We start from the raw sequence: 20,435 nt of genomic DNA on the forward strand, positions 1-20,435 counted from the left end.
ATCGCTTTCCTTTTAGCAGCTTTTGGTTCATTTTGTTATCAAGTCACTGTGTAACAAACACACACATGGGAACACAGCCAGAGCATTTCCCTCTGTCTCACTCCTCTCTATCAGCCACTTTATCGGCTATTGGAAGTGGATGGGGGCTGTTTGTGTCTTGCTGTCATGACAACAAGGACAGACGGTTTTCCCCCTCTGCTGCTGTCCCAGAGGATGGAACAGCTGCTGCCCGTTATTTGCTCTCATCGGATGACACACTCAAATGATGCTGCACATACATTCACAATTACCAAAAACACACTCATGCACAGGACATTTAAAACACTACACTGCGCATACACAGGGACACACACTCTTACATTTAGCCTGCAGCCACTAGATCAATTGGATGTGACAGCTGATGTTATGCTCCGTTAGTCACGTATCAGTGGCACTTCCCCGTTTCACACTATCTGTGCCGGGGTGTTTACGAAACCTGTCCAGATATAGTCCACATGGGACCAGCCATATAACACACACATATCACAAACATGCAGATTTAGAGTTGCCACTGACTAAAGTCAACACAGACCCATAGAGGCTTCTGGTAATTACAGCCATTTCACTGCTTAGCTACTGGGAGATCCTGTCCTGATGATTTCAGAGACACAGCTGCGTTTGTGGATTAGATGTGAGATAACGTGATTACAGGAAGACACACAAGGAAGCAAAGGAAAAGACGGGGAGGAGGTTTATATTTTACTTACAGTGGCTTGATGTGCTGAAGTAAATGATGGACACTCGAGTAACAGCATGAAATAATCAACATCTGCACAATAGTGTAATTGGCACTTTGACAGCCTTTCTCTCGTTTAAATCAGCTGAGGAAATCATGAGACCCTGGAACTCATCTGGGAGTCATTTTAAATTTAAGTGACACCTGCTAATCAGTTTAGACTGAACTAATCATATTAGCTGGGCCTGATCCTCACACTCTCTGATGTACAGCAGATTTGACTATGAAGTCACTGCATAGCCTCATTCTGGCTATGTTTATGTCTGTCTGTCCATCCGTCCATTCACCTGGTCATAATCTTTAATCCTTTCTAATGAAATTATTTCCTTTCTGTCTAGTTTTTGTATACTTGTTCCATATTCAAACCACTTAAAACTATGTATCAATCTTAGATTTACTGCACATTTTTATGTTTCTTCTTATCAAGTAAAATAAAATGTACTGAGAAAACTGAAAATGTGAGTCTGGAAACTTTGACTTGAAAAATGTGTCGGAACCCTGACCTTGTAGAACTGAACTGGGTTTAATGACAGTAGATTTCAGATGATCTGCTAGGACTATGCAGTAATTTACCATTAATCAGAACCATCAGTTACAATTTCTAAATGTATTTTTCAGTCTTAAACAATGTATAATAATTTTATTCCTTTCTTTCTTTCTTTTTACTGCAGTCAATTTTGACCATTTCCAAATCTTGAGGGCTATTGGAAAAGGGAGTTTTGGAAAGGTAAGTTAAAGTTATTTAGCTTTTTTCCACCTTAGCCCTCCTGTTATGTTCATTTCTGAGGTACAGCAATAATGTTCGTGGGTCAATTTGACCCGTGGAGTGTTTAATCATACAGTAGAGTCAGAAACCAAAATATTCCTCCAAAACATTTTGATATCTGATTATTAATTCCAATACTAACCATTTCAATCAATATTTGTGCAATGATGTTTTTTTATTTCTCACAAATAAAGGATCGATGACGACAATTTACTCATTTACAATTTACATTTTTTATGTCCACTGAAAAAATCCTAGACACAAAAAACAATAATTTCCTTGAAATTGTTCTTTTGTAAAAAAAAAAAAAATTATATTACATTTTGATTTTTTTTTTTCAAGGAGTGATTTTTATAATTGAACTTGAGACACGTATACTGTTCTGGGTCAAATTGACCCGCTGATTAAAATCAAGATAAATGAGTCATAAAGAGAGTATTTATGTTTTCCTCCACATCTGCTGAGTGTCACTCAGTGTGGGTGGAGTTTGCCCACAGGAACAGAAAAGGTTCCTGTCAAAAGTTGTATGAACACCTGCCTTCTCGCAGTTTCCTAGTGAAGTAAAGAGAATAGTAAGAAAGTGGGCTTTTGTGTGTACGTGTGTGCATGTACAGGATGTGTGTGGTGGTGGTGTGTGTGTGTGTGTGTGTGTGTGTGTGTGTGTGTGTGTGTGTGTGTGTGTGTGTGTGTGTGTGTGTGTGTGTGTGTGTAGTGAAATATGGTTCATAGCTGCAAGGAAACATATAGAATTGGACTTTTTAAAATCTTTTTTACCCTTCAACTTGACTGCCGGGTCAAATTGACCGGAACAGTATCTATGTAAAAAGTAGATGCAGGGGAGGCTGCAAATGTGTAAAATGAATAAATGTCCAATTTATATGTAGAGTGCACCTATTAAGACAAATAGAAAAAGTTTCATGCAAAAAAAAATACTTCCAAGTATTTTTTTAAAAATGTAAAGTTTAAAACTTGTCAATATGACCCGAAACATAACAGGAGGATTTTAGAATAATTAACTTAAAACACTAGCTTCATGTAAAACACACAATGTGCCTGCAGGCATGTTTTGTTTTCATTCTATGGTATCACAAATTGCTGCTGGTGCCTTGTTGGTAGATAACACTGGCACCATTTTTCTACTGCAACAGTCATTTGTTCTGATCTCACACAGGCTGGTAAATCTTTACAACGGTACACTTTGCTTTCCATCATTCTGTTTGTCTAGTTAGGTGCAACACAGTAATATTTTAGCACTTTTCTCATCTGATTTTCATTTCCTTCTCAAATAATCTGATATGTAGATTGTGATTTCTATGCAAATGGTTCATTAAGTGGTTATCCGAATCCTTTCATGGATAAAACGTTTAATAGAAATCAGGCATTGTGATGGCTAAGATGATGAGGATAACAAAAACTGCATCTGTGTGTAGAGCTGTAAATCCACAGAGTGTATTGTGTATGTATTTGGTTCCCAGTTAGCAATGATAAATGTTATAAAACTGTCACATAATCTCAATGTCAATTTTATTTATAAAGCACTTTAAAAACAGCTATTAACTGTAAAAGCCCCCAGTAAAAATACATACTAGTAAAACACAATAAATTAAACAAACAGGGCAGCTAGATTATAAACGTTGGGCCTTCTGTAAATGTCAAAGAATAAAAATGAGTTTTGAGGAGTGAGTTGAAGTTTTCCAGGCTATCAGGAGATCTGACGGATAAGTTGTTCCACAAATTAGGAGCAGTGACAGCAAATGCCCCATCTCCTCTGCTTCTGCTTCTGCTTCTGGGAACACTTTAGAGTGGTTTATTATTGGATCGAAGTTTTCTGGAAGTGAAATGGTTGTGAAGAAGGTTCTGGATGTAGGCGGGAACTAAAAACTAATAACAAAATTTTAAAATCAATCCGATAAGAAACTGGCAGCCAATCCCGAGAATCCAATACTGGCCTTATATGCTGTCGTTTCTGGGTTCCAGTTAAGACACAGTAATAAATCCAGTTATCCAGTATCCAGTTACAACATTATGATATACATTCCAGTTAAGTTTAACTTGTAATTTGTTTGAAAAGAACCAGGGACACAAGAGAAACAAATCTAAGTTTACAGCAGCTGGACTACAACATTTGAAACCACATAGTTCAAAGGGAGTCCCCTTCCTACCCAGTATGTTGTTTTAAGTACACACTGTATACAAACACACACACTCACACACACTCACACACACTCACACACCCCCACCACACATCCGCATAACGTCAGTGCAAAGTCCAACAACAGATAAGCAGTCTAATAACAGAAAAGACAATCTGTTGGATGTGAAGAGTGAAGTGATCAGGCGTTGGGTGATTAATTGTGCCAGCTGGTGCAGAGATCACTCGCTTAGATAGCAGCAATCATTGGCTTATTGATGCTTCCAGCATGAACAAGAACAACTGCAAATAAATTGGTCATAATACAGCATTGAAAAATGCAATTATTCTTATCAAAGTCTAAAATGTGTTTCTATCATTTGACATGTAACCAGAAACCAAGATTCCACCGGGTTTTACGTGTTTTTGGTTTAAATCTGAAATATCAGAGATACTGCATTTCTCAATTTTTAGTACTTGCCATGCACCAAGTTTTTTCTAAAACTCAAACTTGTAGATAATGTGAAGTGTCTTAAATTCATAATCATAAGGAAGACAAATGTTCTGAGGATTTCTGCAGGTATGATTTTTGGAGGGTTTGTTGTGCCACATTCAATGAAGATTCATGAATCTCATTAGTATGTTGGCATTTATAAGCCAATTAGGTAATAAAGAGGTGAGAGTTTGTTATCGCTGGTTTTGTAACATGCTCTCTTTTGCTCTCTCTTTCACTGCCAATTCAATACCTCTCTAGTTTTGTTGGATAATTGTTAATTGGCTGCTGTTTGAAGATGTTTTAATGTTGTGTCAAACTGGCATGCATTATCTTTCAGAATGAGTTCCACATTATACATTATATTAATGAAATTTTTCAATCATTTACCAGGGCAATGAAGCATTGATAAGAATATGCATTACCATCATGTGATCTCAACAGGTTTGCATAGTGCAGAAGAAGGACACAAAGAAGATGTACGCCATGAAGTACATGAACAAGCTGAAATGTGTGGAACGCAACGAAGTGAGAAATGTCCTGAAAGAGCTGCAGATCATGCAGAACCTCGAGCATTCCTTCCTGGTTAACTTCTGGTAAGCACAGGTTCATCTTTAAAACATGAATTATGGTAAAGATTAAGACATAAATCCTAATTGTTACAACTTGTTTTCAGTGTTTTTAAATAAGAAGTAAAGAGTAAAAAATAATCACGAGAAAGGTGGAACCTCAACATAACAAGGACGTAAACAGAGAGTAGCGCAGTGCACAGACTCACCAGACAAACAATACCAGCGCTTGCTTGATTGCATGCTGTGCTTGCCAAAAAAAAAGACTGGAAGTTAATTTTGTTGGCAGTGTAAACCCCCATGGGTTGGGTGATTTCCTCTAGAGATGTGCTTGGGTCAGCGCTGTGCCCACTCACCCACCCTCTCCTCTTTCTTTCTGCCTCTCTCACTGCGTTGAGTTGACATAAGGTACCATTGTCCTGTGGTAAGCACTCAAGGTCAAAGACAGGAAGAGACCACCTAAAAGTCTATGCACTGCGTTGAGACAATTACATGCAGAAAACTGTCCTCTGGCCTGTCCCTCTTTTCTCTCATCTGCGTCCTCCCTCATTAGCCTTGTCTTCTCACACTTTCCTTTTTCCTCTTGTCTCTCTTACCATCTGTTCTACTTTCTTTCCCCTTCTCTTGTTGTCACTGGTCCTCCTATTGGTTGCCACTAAGTGTGACCTAATATTTTGGGTAAAGTTTTCAAAGCAACAGTACACTTAGTAAAACCAAAATTAAGAGGAACCAGACCATTCTATGTAGGGTTACAAAGGATTTCAACACTTGGAACAACAGTTTAGAACCCAGTTATAGTGAAAGATCATTTTGTTTATTTAGAATCATTGCTTCTTTGACACTAAAGGAAGAAAAACAATTATTTCAAAGGTTCACAAGAAGGTATGTAAGAATATGGACTTTGTAGACTTAATCTATTTGAGGATGACTGCTACCTCTGTGCCTTCTGTATTTCTTGCAGATGATCATGTTTACATCATAAAGTGAAAATATTGCGACCTGAAAATTTGTCTCAGCTGCTGAACTTGAAGAGTTTCTTTGTGGCAGCATATTTATTATTACAGCTATCTAAATCCAGAGCAGAGTTGGGACAGACAGCAGATGCATTAAATGTGCTGGGAGTATTTATCATGTATATTAAAGCCTAAAATAAACAAATATATTTAGAGAAATCCACAGGATGCTGTCCCGACAGCTTAAGCAAGCAGTAATAATATTTATTCTTAAAAACTCATTGTAAGCAAAGTTCTTAGGACTTTATTGCATAAAATATTTTATGTCTATGCTGGAGAATGAATGGCACTTTGAAAAGAAATTAGTTAAAAAGAAAATCTTGAAATCATCACAAAAAGATTGCAGAGTAAAAACTTCACTTGCTTCAGGGAGTTTTTTTATTATTTTGTTCAGTCTTTATATAACCATGCCCGTGCTTCATATGTGGAGAAAAAGACAGCTTTCTGAGTTGTACCTTGTTCAGTCATGTTCTATGAAACCACGCAGCTGTATCACCAGATAAAGATAAAGAAACTCTTATTTATTAAGACATACAGGTTTAGTAAAGCAGACAGGTATTGTGAAGTCAGTACAGATTTTGACTGTATAGGATAAGTAAAGATAAGCCTGACTCCAGACTTTAGTGTCACAAGTACTGCCAGCAAACATAATGCCTCCTTTTACTTTTAGTGCTGCAGAATTTGGCGAAAGCTTGAAAGTAGTTTGCCAGCTCGTTGCGTTTTTGGCCTGATGTGAAGGTGACCTGGTGAAATGCAAGATCCAGTCTAGCCAAAAAAAATATCATAGTCAAGTTCTCTCACTGCCAAATTGTGACTGAACTTGGAGTAAAATCAGGCCTTACTTTCTGAAATGAAACATAAAAATGTATTGATTTAGAATACAGAATAAACTCGCTAGTATTTCAATACTTGGGCCAATTTGGTTGTTTGTAACATATATAGGTGAATGTGATTTTGCATACGACTTCACCTCCATTCCTGTGCTCAGGAAACATTGGACACAGACTGATGGGAGCTGTCAGTCAGGGGGAGGCGTGAGGAGAAATGGTGGGAGAAAGGTTGGAGGGCTGTCGCTATTGATCCAACGTATCACAGTATGCAGGGTTTGCTGCCTGAATCCATCTCAGCCAGGCACTGTGGTCACTGTGTGCTTGTGGGGGTAGTATTAATGTCTAATGACTATAATTGTAAAACTATATTTAATTATTCTAATTTCTAGCTAAACATTGTTATACTGCTAAAGGTTATGCATAATAATAAAGGTAAATTAGGTAATTTACAGTAATTAACATACAGTGCTGTAAAAAGTATTTTTTATTCAGGCTTCTTCTGTCTTTGCTTTTTTTGTCCAATGTACTTGCTTCTGATCATCAAACTACTTAGTAGTTCAAGTAATTCAAAATTGTTTTCTTTTGATGATTTCATTTATTCAGGATTTATCTCTAAATCTAATATCTAATGGAAACAGGTGGCAGCAACTGTCATTCATAAAAAATAAGAAAAAGAGTTTATTGTGGCTATAGATGAATTTTCTGTGGAGAATTATGGTGCTTTAGATGTTCTGCTTCTTTTGATCACCTCCTGGTTGAGTCACCAGTGTGTTCTAGGAATAGGTTTAGTAGACCAACCACTTCTGGAAGGTTCTCCAGTCTTCCATGTTCGCTCTGTTTGGAGATTATGACTCTCACTGTTGTTCACAGGAGTCCCAAAGTCTTAGAAATGAATTTGTGACACACTTAGACATCAATGACTTATTGTAGTTTTTCACCTGGTCTTGTATTTCTTCGTTATTGATTGGGTCATGATATATTGCTTTTGAGATTATTTACCCTACTTGGTGGGTGTGGCTTGTGAAATTAAAATGTACTTTCCATAGAATGTAGTTAAACACAGAAAATGCATTATTTTATGGTTTAACATAGGGTCTGGCAGTTAAAGACAACTTTTCTAATTAAATGAAACTCTAAATTAAAACCCATCCATCCATCCATCCATCCATTTTCTGTTCACCCTTGTCCCTAATGGGGTCGGGAGGGTTGCTGGTGCCCATCTCCAGCTACGTTCCGGGCGAGAGGCGGGGTACACCCTGGACAGGTCGCCAGTCTGTCGCAGGGCAACACAGAGACACACAGGACAAACAACCATGCACACACACACTCACACCTAGGGAGAATTTAGAGAAACCAATTGACCTGACAGTCATGTTTTTGGACTATGGGAGGAAGCCGGAGTACCCGGAGAGAACCCACGCATGCACAGGGAGAACATGCAAACTCCATGCAGAAAGACCCCGGCCGGGAATCGAACCCAGGACCTTCTTGCTGCAAGGCAACAGTGCTACCAACTGCGCCACTGTGCAGCCCAAAAATTAAAACCCTATTATGTATTTTCTGCTGATTTCTTAGTCGTCTGGTAAGAAATGATGTTCTGAAACATTTAAGAGCAACAAAAAATGCACAAACTGAAGAACATTTTAAGCCAATTATTCATAGCAGTGTTACCTCTGACAGAGGTAACACGGACAGTGACGCCTTTTGTAAGGACATGTTCCCATTAACTCTTGAGCCCCTGTGGTTTCTTGAGATGTCCATTACTGGAGTTGCCGAGGGGCATTGCTGTCTCTAAAAGCTCCATGCAGGATTTGTTCCCATAAGACTGAGTGCCTGAAGGCCACCAAGAGGTCACATTGAAATGCATGTGTGGCAGAGCAGAGACAGCGAAAAAATATTAGCTGAAGAGTGTATTGGCACATAGGGGACCAGGAAGAGGCTGTGAAAGGATGCAAGCGAACCCATACAGTATAAAGCGACCAGGCTCAGTGCCAGGAAGGCTAATGAAACATCTGCAGCACTTCAATATAATGTACAGGCGCTAATCTGAAGCATAGCTGCTGCTCTCTGTTCTCTGCTTGAAAAGTTGTTTCAAGAATCAAGCAACAGCTGCTCTTGGCTGTCAAATGAGATATTTATAGTTTTATTTGGCGGTAATAGCTGCAAAATACAATCTTGACATATGACATATCATAAGATAAGATGAAAGTAATAACCGACGGCTCCCTGCAGGAAGGAGATGTGATGGTTTTAGTTATTCAGCAGGATGTGTTTTTATTAATTCAGTGATTTTATTAATTCATACATATCTCAGAAAGTCAATTGATCCAAACACAGATCTTAACCAAAGTTAAGGGAAACAAAGTTTAATACAAAATGCATCAAAATAATAATAGTACACAGTTTAACAGATCTATAACTCAGATATTGGGCAATCCATCCATCCATTTTCTGTACACTCTTGTCCCTAGTGGGGTCAGGAGGGATGCTGGTGCTTATCTCCAGCGAATGTTTCAGGCGAGAGGCGGGGTCACCCTGGACAGGTCGCTAGTCTGTCACATCGTGAATAAAGAATCACTTAGTTGCAAATGCTAAGATTAAGCTACCATCTATTTATAAAAGAAAAAAAAAACTTGCATCACATTTTCAATCACATTTTAACCTGTGTAGTTAACTGATGCACTGCAGTTAACTACATAGCTGTTTTCCTGAAAGAAGCCAAGAAAAGGAGCAATTAAAGTCCAGTTTGTGTCTCTTAAACACTTGTGACAGCAGCCGCTTGGGTTGTTTCTCAGCCGTAGCCACCTCTGCTGGGTTTGAGATATTTACTCTTGAGTGTGTATGCGCGTGTGGGCATGTATGGTGTGTGTGTGTGTGTGTGTGAGATGCAGAGGTAGGATGAAGAAAAAAAGAGAATAAGGGACTCACTAAAAACAGAGGAGAAAGAGGGAAAGAGGGAGGATCAAAGGCTAAGGCAGTTAATCAAAAGATTAATTGACAGAGTAAAACAGGAGTTCATGCTTTAGTGTACCAAAAGGCTTTTATGATATCCTGGTCTACAGTTTGAAGCTTTTTCTTTCACACTGTTGCACTCAATGAAACAGTGCAACAGTGAAACATTATGCAATGCAGGCAGACTCACAGATCAATTACAGTGTTGCTGAGAAGCAGTGAACATTTGCCCTGATATTTGTTGATGCTGTTTAAGAGAATTAACTAGTTTTAGAATCTGTAATTGAGTGCAAAGTTGAAATTTATTGTGGATTTTCCCAAAATTCTAAATGCAGATATTATGTATGTAGTTGAGCATGCTTTTTCTTTCCAGCCATTAAAAATCTTTTTGGATGATTCAGCTTGAAAAGATTCATTTAATAAATTAGAATATTTGTGAAAAGGTTGGTTCATTTCAGTTAAAGACTTTTGTCACTTTGAACAGTGGAGCCTCAGCATGTAAAAGGAGGAATGACAACAAAATGCAGTTGAGGTGAATTTATTAAAGAACTGCAGATCACATTTGCACCACCAACGTTACACAAAGAATCTGGCTTTTATACCCTGAGCAATTTCACCAGACATGCCCAGAAGAGGGGTAAACAGATTAGACATTATTACCCACCTTCTTCCTGTAGAGGAAGGATGTCCAGTCCCCCTGGCTGCAAAAATGTTCAACTAAATGTCAAAATACAACTGAAATAAAGAACTGAAACAAACATTTGGTCTGTAAATCAGTGCCTCACACCTGCTGCCCATTAGCTCATCAACCCAGGTCAGCATTCGACCTCCCAGTACTTAAGCACCTCTTTCTCAGTTACTCCTCACTGATTCCTCTTGTTAAATCCTGTCTTATCCCGTTTCCTCCCTGTTGTTGCTGTTACTTTTGTTTCACTCTGGCTCCCTGTGTACTCCATGGTTTTTTAAGTTTATGTTTTTTTTATTTTTAGTAATTAATACATTTTTTATCTTCAAAATCAACTTAAAGTCTCGGCCTGCTGCATTTGGGTCCATCACCAACACACAGCAAGGCGGTTAATTATGACAGTCTTAAAAGGTGACATTTAAGATTAGGAAATTGTATCAAATCCATAAAACTGTAAAAAGTTATGTCTGATTTAATGTTGACTCTGGAAAAAGGTGAGTTTTTTTTCAGAAAGTGTATTTAAATAGTGTCTGTTGTAAATACAGCTGCAGGAACAATAGTTAAAAATCTCATGATGCATTAATGAATCATGATGAACACAAATTGGAGGGAAAACACACAATGCTTCAGGGGTGTGTGTGTGTGTGTGTGTGTGTTCGGAAGGCTCTTTGTTAAATGCGTGTGCTTCCTCTCAGAAGGCATCTCGCAGATAGTCTTTCCACATTCGGAGGCCAACGGCAATCAAACGTTGCGTGGTCTCAGCATTATCTGAGCCTTAGCAGACAGTTTGGAGTCAGCTCAATCAATTCCCATCCATCCATCCAGTGCAGAAAAAGCACCACATACACTTTATTTGCAAATCTCCCAGAGGGGGTGGTGTTTACCAACGTGGCAAAAAACTCATCCTTGGTTACAGAGTCATGAGTTTGAGCCAAGATGATGGTTCTTTGTCAACCTTAACCTCTGTGGACTCAATACAGTGGATATATTGATGGATCTGCAAGGGGATGCAGTACATTTAATGTGTTTTTTTGTTTTTGTTTTTTTTGTCAAAACACAATTGTTTTTTTAAACTCTCAATTTCTATTTTTTTTGTTTTTTGCCATCATGGTAACTAGTTCCTGAAGTCTTGTTGACTGACGTTTGGAGGAAAGTTGTTCAAAACGTCCAAACGTCTTTGGAATTGGGGTTGTAAAAAATGTGGTTTATCTGAATGGAAATATTCACAAAATCTTTCTAACCAATTACATTTCACACACTGGCATTAAAAAACTCTGACGTTGTGCCGTTCAACAGAATAAAAGATAATCTTTTGATCACAGATGTGATCACAAAAGAGATTGTTTTTGCTTTTTTCACCCTCTTTCCTCGTTTGACTTTTAAAACTCGAGAAACACAAAGATGATTGTGCTTTCAATTTAGAAAGAAAATGGTGAATTGCCATAAAATTGGAACATTTTAATCCTGACATAAAACGGCAGATTTTTAAGGATAAACGGTGGCCTCCAAATAAGGTTAAACCATTAGGATTAGAGAAGAGAAAGAGAGCTCACGTGTCTTCTATTAGGTTGGCAGAGATGTGCTTGATATATATGGATCTATATGGTACTTACAAAAGCTCTTAGAGCTATTCCCATGGTCAACACTGAAGTCTGAGGTTTGTGGTTTTACAGGTTATAGGATAGGTAAACTCAACTGTTTATGTCAAACCATTCATATCTGGTTTTATTGGCTGATTTGACTCAGTAGCTCAGGGATGACAGAAAACTAGTTTTCCTCTGGAAGACAGAGGATTAGTGTTTCTAGATAAAACACTAAAGATAACTTTCTGCAAAGTGGAAGGATGTATTCAGTTATGAAATGTAGAATACAGATTCATCTGAAAAATGTGAATATACTTGAACAGGTCAAAATACCAACACTGATGTGCCTGTTTGTGGATTTTGAAGCAATGATGTCAGCCTCAGTCCACTCCCTGCTTGTTGTGCACCTTTTTCTATCACACTTTTTCCTTCCACATAACTTTCCATACAGCACTCTGTGAAAAGCCCATTTCACCAGCAATGAGCTGCTGTGGCTTACCCTTCTGGTTGGGAGTGTCGGTGACTATCTGCTGGTGTCAGCAGTCTTCCCCATGATTATGTGGGAAATAACACAAAATTTCTGTGATAAAATGTATTTATTTTTTTCATCTTATGAAATATTTACATTTTCTGAATTTTTGTTTTCCTTTATGTATACGAGTAATAAGTCTAGATAAAACACAAGTTTCAGTTTTTGGATTAAGTCACTGGAAAAAGTGACATTTTCAGGATATTCTAATTTACTGAGATGTATGGATGTTGTTTCTGTACATTAATCTACTGTGTTTTTTCCCATTTTCCCCTTTAGCATCAGTTTGACATCTTATTTGCTCATAACCTTGTCACTATGCGATCTTGTCATGCTTGACCCATGCTTGTGTTCCAACGCAGGTATTCGTTTCAGGATGAAGAGGACATGTTTATGGTGGTGGACCTGCTCCTGGGGGGAGACTTGCGGTATCACCTCCAGCAGAACGTCCACTTTTCAGAAAGCACAGTGAAGCTGTACATCTGTGAGCTGGCCTTGGCTTTGGGTTACCTTCGCAGCAAGCACATCATACACAGGTAAGATGGATTTAGGATATTTTTCATTGGATGTCTGATCTCATCAGATTTTTTAATAAATCTTGTCTGCCGCTGTGCAGATGGTTTAGCATCAAGCTCAAAACTTACTTTATCTTGATTCATACACCATTATTATTGTGAAATCTACTAGTTCAGCAGATGCTGATAGGTTTATGCTCCTTTTAATTTGTAAGATGCATGTTAAGTGCTCTTTAGGCAAAAGTATTTGCTGCCATGGCAAAGTAACGGACTTGCAAAGCCAAGTAAAGCCTGTTCCTGCCAAATGTTATTATCTTAGGTTGTTAAAGTGTTTCAAAAACATTGCAATATGATGTCACTGCAGAGGTATATAAAATACAACAATGGTGCAATGTTGACAACCTTTCAACACAACCACTCCTTTTTCTTATCTTATGAACACTTTGCTGCCACAGCCAGTGATTCTCCCACTGCTTTAGCTCCAGTTTTAAGTAAAAATTGTCAGCAAGATGAATGGATGATGTTAGCGCTGAAGACAAATACTTAAACTTAAATGACCATTACTATTATCGAAACCAGTTCCAGAAACGTGACCTTCATAAGATAAGATTAAGATGAGATTTATTTATTTGTCATTGTCATCAACAGATTACGAGATTGAGATATGCTTGACTCAAGTTAAAATGCAGGTTATGTATGTATACATAATATACAATATACATACATAAAAAAGATAAAGAAATAAATAGTACAAAATGAGAAATAAATAGACATCAGAAGATGGTTGCAGCGCCTGGAGGTGTCGCAACAGAATTTAGATTTATAACAAAGTGGTGTCAAGAGCAGAAGTTCTTATGCCTTTGAATTTAGTGCCATGATTCCCATCGGGTAAAAACTGTTTTTTAGGCAATTTGTCCTGGTTTTTATTGCTCTGTATCTCTTGCCTGATGGCAGCAGCTGGAAGAGACCATGGCCAGGGTGTGAAGAGTCATTTAAAATGTCCAAAACTTTCTTGTGGAGCCTGGAAGTGTAAATCTGTTCCATAGTGGGGAGGGGGCAGCCTATGGTTCTCTCTGCTGTCCTAACAACCCTCTGGAGCGCCTTCTTGTTCACGGATGTGCTGATGCCGTACCAGACACACAGACCGTACGTGAGCACACTCTCTATGGAGCAGTGATAGAAGGCCTGCAGCAGGTCTGAGGGGAGACGGTTCTTCTTGAGTATTCTCAGAAAGTACAGTCTCTGCTGTGCCTTCTTCAACAGCTCCTTGGTGTTGGTGCTCCAGGTTAGCTTGTCCTCCAACTCCATGCCCAGAAACCTGAACACTGGGACCCTCTCCACACAGGTCCCACTGATGGTGAGAGGCTGGATGTCCGTTTTGTTCTTCCTGAAGTCGATCACCAGCTCCTTTGTTTTGGAGGTGTTGAGGAGCAGGTTATTGACTTTGCACCACTCTGACAGCCGCTTCACCTCATCCCTGTACTCCAGCTCCCCCTTCCCGCCTGAGATGAGACCAACAACAGTCGTGTCATCTGCAAACTTTATGATCTTGTTGCTGAGGTGGTTGGAGACACAGTCATCAGTGTAGAGGGTGTAGAGAAGTGGGCTGAGCACACAACCCTGTGGCAATCCGGTGTTCAGGCTCAGAGGAGTGGAGGTGTGGGGGCCCAGTCTGACCCTCTGGGAGCGACCTGTTAGGAAGTTCAGGATCCAGCTGCAGGTGGCTGATGGGAGCCCAAGGTTTGCTAGCTTGGACACCAGACGTTGGGGAAGTATAGTATTAAATGCTGAGCTGAAGTCCATGAAGAGCATGCTGACGTAGCTCCCCTGCTTCTCTAAGTGGGTCAGGGCAGCATGAAGTGCAGTGGATACAGCGTCCTCTGTGGACCTCTTTGCTTTGTAGGCAAATTGGAGAGGGTCCAGCTCAGCAGGCAGGCCAGCGAGGATGTGACTCCGCACCAGTCTCTCGAAGCACTTCATGATGATCGGTGTGAGTGCCACTGGACGGTAGTCGTTCAGGGTGTTGATGTTGGTTCTTTTCGGCAGGGGGACAATGGTAGAGGACTTTAGGCAGGGAGAGACAGTGGCTTGAGACAGGGACTGGTTAAAAATCTTTGTGAAGATTCCAGCCAGTTGGTCTGCACAGTCTTTAAGCACCCGTCCTGACACACCGTCAGGTCCCGCAGCCTTCCTTGGGTTCACCTTCCTCATCACCTGCCTCACCTCACTCTCCTCTACTGTGAGAGCAGAGCTGCTGTGGACAGGCAGCTGTGATGGAGCTGTGGTAGGTGTCGCCTCAAAGCGGGCAAAGAAGATATTCATCTCCTCTGCCAGGGAAGTGGTTCCCTCCATGCATGGCTGGTTGCTGGATCTGTAGCTTGTAATGTGCTGAACTCCCTACCACACCTGCCTGGTGTTGTTGCTCCTGAGCTGCTTCTCTATTCTCCCTCTGTATGATGCCTTCGCTTGGCAGATGCCTCTTCTCAGGTTGGCTCTGGCAGAACTGTAGAGTGCTTTGTCCCCAGACCTGAAAGCAGCGTTCCTGGCTTTCAAGAGGCCCCGGACCTCCTTAGTCATCCAGGGTTTCCTATTCGGATAGATCCTCATGAGTCTGTTCCTGGTGATATTGTCCGTGCAGAACCTGATGTAGTCCAAGACTGCTGAGGTGTAGTTCTCCAGGTCCTGATGTGCAAAAACCTCCCAGTCAGTTCTCTGGAAGCAGTCCTGTAGTTGGTGAGAGGCATCCTCAGGCCAGATGGTGACAGTCCGGGTTGTACTGGGGACACGTTTCCGCAGGGGGGTGTAAGCAGGGATCAGTAGCAGGGACACGTGATCAGACTGGCCAAGGTGTGCTAAGAGTTCAGCCCTGTATGCTTGTCTGATGTTTGTGTCCAGCTTGTCCAGAGTTTTATCACCCCTGGTTGTGCACTTTACGTGTTGATGGAATTTGGGGAGGACTGATTTCAGATCAGCATGATTAAAGTCCCCAGAGACGATGTGAACAGCCTCGGGGTTCTGGTTCTGGTTCTGGTTGTTGCTGATAGTATCATGCAGGAGTCCCACGGCTGAGCTAGCGTTAGCATCCGGTGCTATGTAAACCGCAGTGAGTAGAATGGCGGTATCGGGTCTGCATTTAATTGTGATGAACTCCACGCCTGGAGAACAGTGGCTAACAACTACTGTGGAGTTCGTACACCAGCTGTTATTTACATAAACTCATAGTCCACCTCCTCTTCCCTTACCGGAGCTCGCTGATCGGTCCTGTCGGTGTGCTGTGTAGCCTGCTAGCTCGATCTCCGGTCCGGTATGGTTGGATTTAACCACGTCTCCGTGATCAACAGAATGCAGCATTCCCGGATGAGGTTGTCAGTTGCAATCCACAGCTTCCATTCGTCCAGTTTGTTAGCGAGAGACCTCACGGTGGAGAGAAAGATGCTTGGTAGCGGTGGTTTGTGTGGCTGTTTCCTGAGCCTCGCTAACACGCCGCTGCGACGCCCCCTCTTTTGTTTACATCTCTGCGCCGTCGCCCTGTCGTAGATACTGGGATTGTAATCCAGGGAGAGCCCGGTGTCCGAGCAATATCGACCGGAATGTTGTTGTGGACACGGAAACGCTCCTGTGACAGACTTTCCCCGATTGCTTGACCAATGGCCAGTAAATTTTGTCGGTTGTAGGTGTTTTTAACCGAGCAAAGTGGAAAAGACAAACTTCGAGTCGGTGAGCACAAAGCCGCTGCGTCTACGCGCCGCCATCATCATAACCTTCATGTCATATTTGTGAAATATTTTTATAAGAAAATACAAACTTTACATGAAAAATCCTAATTATGTAAAACTGATTTGGACTCTCAAATGTTCAACACAGTTTTTTTTCAACAGGAATAATCTGAGGAAGTATTTATGGCTCATCAGGACTCTGCAGCATTTCTGAAATGATACTTACTACTTTGGCTGTAGTGGAGAAAGTGAAGTGCTTTGCTTTAATCTTAAAATAGTAGTCAAAAAGACGTTTTGATTTCAGAACCATACTTAGTATGAATATACATTAAGATTGTTAAGTCCGTATTTTAGAGTAACTGTCAAAAGACAGCAGCCAACATGAAATCTTTGATCTGAAAGATCTAAAGTTTTACAGACCAACTGTGGCCCATTTATGTTTTGTGGATTTTTATTTCCACATTCAGTCAGTATTCTGTAGTTCAGACTGGGTCATTTTAATATATACAGGCTGTTACCTTCTAGCATCTTCACGATTCAAGTGACATTCTGAGTTAAAAGCTTTTCTGAATACTTCAAATGTTTTTTTTTTCTATGAAACGTTTGTCACAAAGGTGTTGGGAAATTCAGCTATACTTGTTTTATACAGATCTTAATTGACTTCTTTTTCATGAGAATGTTTACTGGAAGGATCCTTGGTGAACAATAAGACAGAACAAATGAATGGCACCGTGTTCAGTATTCTGCAGAAGGTAATAGAGTGCTCTACTGCATTTAAACAGGGGATTAACTGGAAATGAATGTTTCCAAAGCAGAAACTATTCAATATAATTTAGTTCCATGACCATGAAGCAGGAATGATTCACTAATTGTTTCTTTTCTTGATTTTAAATTACTTTAGATAAAACTGAAATCTGTTGTCCTTGAATAATGTACAGCAAAAACTATATATAAAAAATGTCTGATTTGTGAATTAGCCTTGTAGACTCATTCCTCCACTTCAGTGACCGAGCAAAGAGGTCATCATAGAAATAAAAGCTTTCTCAGATCATGACTAATAGGAAGCATCACTGCAACAGGGAACACTAATTTATCAACACCCACAGATAACAAATTACACCACTTAACGTTAAGCAGGCTGCTTGCTCCTGTCTGTGCTCTTAACCCTCCACAGTAGAGTGGAGAAAGGGAAATAAATAGGACAGATTAATAATTTGGTTATTCATGCACTCCTCTGAGAAATATGAATATTTAAATCGTGTTTTCTATTTCAGTCCAGGAGAGGACAGACTTTCAGCTTGATGTGCAGGTGCTGGATGTTGTTTGTTTAGATGGCATCAACATCTTTTCCATCTGCATTCATTAGCTTCAGATTGGAAGAGCGGTGGAAAGTAATTCACAGCTCATCTCTATGGAAATTGAATGAATAAGTTCCAGATTGGAGGAGTTTGGTGTGGCAAATGAAAGATGGATGTCTTCAGGTTCTGTTTCTTTACATGCAACTCCTGGATGTAGACCTTCCCTTTTTGATGCAGTTTGGTGGGTGGACTTGATTTTCATAATTATGAGTGCGATGATGATGATGATGATGATGACAACCCGCCAGTAAGTCACATGGGGTTTGGCAACATAGTAATGTTGTTACTAAGTTCTGATTGGGACAGAATGTGCTGTTCAATGTGATGGATACATATCCACTTTTATGACTTTACTCTGTTATTATTTCATTATTTCTTTACTCTGTTGCACATATGCTTTGCAATTCAGTGACAGGGAATATAACCATATTTTATTAAATAATCCTCCCACATTGCCTCTATTTGCATTCTTCCACCTAAAAACATGATGAGCTCAAAGTTTTCAGGTACTGAACTGAAAGATTCATATTTTGGTTCTACTGTTGTGACTCAAGGAAAAATAAATCCTTAACAATGTCTTATTTTGTCCTTTCGCCTCCAGGGTTTATCTTTTCATTTTAACTTTAAAAAACTGTTTCTTTAAAAATTAGTCATACTCTATGTGCAAACTTTTTAAATTCTCGTCATGAGTAAAACTATGCGATTCTTCTCCCTTTATATCAATAAAATATTTTTAATGTTTTCAGTTAAAAATATTCTCTACATAATAATGTTGTTTTGCTCAGCATTGACAGAAAATATGCCTAGATTTTATTTTGGTGAGCATATCTAGTATATAAAAAAAATACAAAAATACTATTTTGCTTTCAGATAAACTTCATATTTCTGGTTTGCTTCCAATGTTTTAACACAGCACCCTGTGGGGGGTTTGAATTATTAACAATGGACTGAGCCTCAATTAGACAACATCTTCAGAGACATAAAAAGTCTTTCCAAACAAGGGGAAGAACAAATGGAAAGAGTGTGTGCAAGAGGAAGTGTGTGTGTGCTTTGTGTTTCATTGGTTGAGTGCCTCTTTTACATCAACAATGATTATCTATGGGTAAATTCTCAGGAGCTTGTTGGTGCCTCCTGGAATCCTTGTAATGGAAAAACTTGGATATTGTCAGTTTGCAGATACGTTTTACAAGTCAGTATGGAGCTTCAGCTCATTTAGGAATGAATCACTGTACACTTTAGGGATGTTGGTTTCTGCATGTGGCGATGGTGAAAAGGAAAGTTTCTCTTTTAATGGAAGGAAACCTCCAGAAACGGGATCAGTGTGAGAAGCTATCTGTCGCGACCACAATGAATCTGTAGCTGATTTATTGGCAGTAATAACCGACGGCTCCCTGCAGGAAGGAGATGTGATGGTTTTAGTTATTCAGCAGGATGTGTTGTAGTGATTTTATTAATTCATAAATGCCTCAGAAAGTCAATTGATCCAAACACAGATCTTAACCACAGTTAAGGAAAACCAACTTTAATATAAAATGCATCAAAATAATAATAGTACACAGTTTAACAAATTTATACCAGAGATATTGGGGTTTTTTTTGGGTTTTTTTATTCGTCTCCTGAATTTTCCAGCAACAGAAACAAACCAATACACTTTGTTATGGGTACAAAATGGAAGTGGTGATGAAATGTGTGTGTCCCCTACTAGAATCACTTTAATGTATTTTAAATTAACTGAACTTTACTGTTGATGCATCATGTCTACTTCAGCCACTTAAGCTGCACTCTTCATGCCTCTCTACCTCTCACAAACACACACACACAAACACACCGTTAAAATATTCACCTTTCCTTTCATTGTCTATTTAATTGTAATGATTGCTGTTGCTTTTCCTTGTTTTGTTCCCATTATTTTAGTGTTACATATGCAGTTAACTGTTCCTCAAGGTAGCTTATTTTATTCAATCATTTATTTACTCTTTCGTTCTCCAAGGCCCTTTCTGTAGCTGCCAAAAAGTATATAATTTTCTATTTGATTAGGTGAGGACAACTGGATCTGGCTCTTCTCACAAATTGTTCATTTGGAGAACAGATCACATTTGCAGATTGAATGGTGGAAAGTCATCGCTCTTATTTTCCATCAGCTGTCCTGACTGAGGAGAATTTGTCACGTCCTCACCAGAGATTTCTTTATTCATGGAGTACGTAAATGTTTTATTTCACAGCAGAAGCAGAAAAAAAACCCCGGATAGAACGGAGAGAGAGAGGCAGGGGGATAAAATGTGAGGGAGAAATTCTATTCACCTCTTTCATAAATGCAGATTAAGATGCCAGCTGGTGCAAGCTCTCCAATTTCCACCTCGGAAATGGTGAATTGAGCATTATCATTGTTGAAAATCTCCTCTGGCTCAGCCCATCACACAACAACAGATTAAATAATGGGAGGAGTACAGTGTCTCGAACATGATGGACTGTTGGAAGGGCGAGCCTGTTCCAGAAAGATCACTAATTTTGTGCTTTTGT

General features: G+C 39.6%; 1 protein-coding gene across 1 annotated transcript in view; it reads left to right on the forward strand.

Annotated features, from left to right (window-relative positions):
- The window catches only part of stk32a (serine/threonine kinase 32A), a 53,153-nt gene that overhangs the window by 7,201 nt on the left and 25,517 nt on the right, over positions 1–20,435 (forward strand). Inside the window, exons 3-5 of the mRNA XM_028032272.1 lie at positions 1,447–1,502; positions 4,610–4,761; positions 12,689–12,862. Coding sequence (XP_027888073.1) covers positions 1,447–1,502; positions 4,610–4,761; positions 12,689–12,862 — 382 coding nt within the window. The remainder of the gene's footprint in view (positions 1–1,446; positions 1,503–4,609; positions 4,762–12,688; positions 12,863–20,435) is intronic.

Source organism: Xiphophorus couchianus, chromosome 11, assembly GCF_001444195.1.
Source record: "Xiphophorus couchianus chromosome 11, X_couchianus-1.0, whole genome shotgun sequence".
In the NCBI taxonomy this organism is placed as follows: domain Eukaryota; kingdom Metazoa; phylum Chordata; class Actinopteri; order Cyprinodontiformes; family Poeciliidae; genus Xiphophorus; species Xiphophorus couchianus.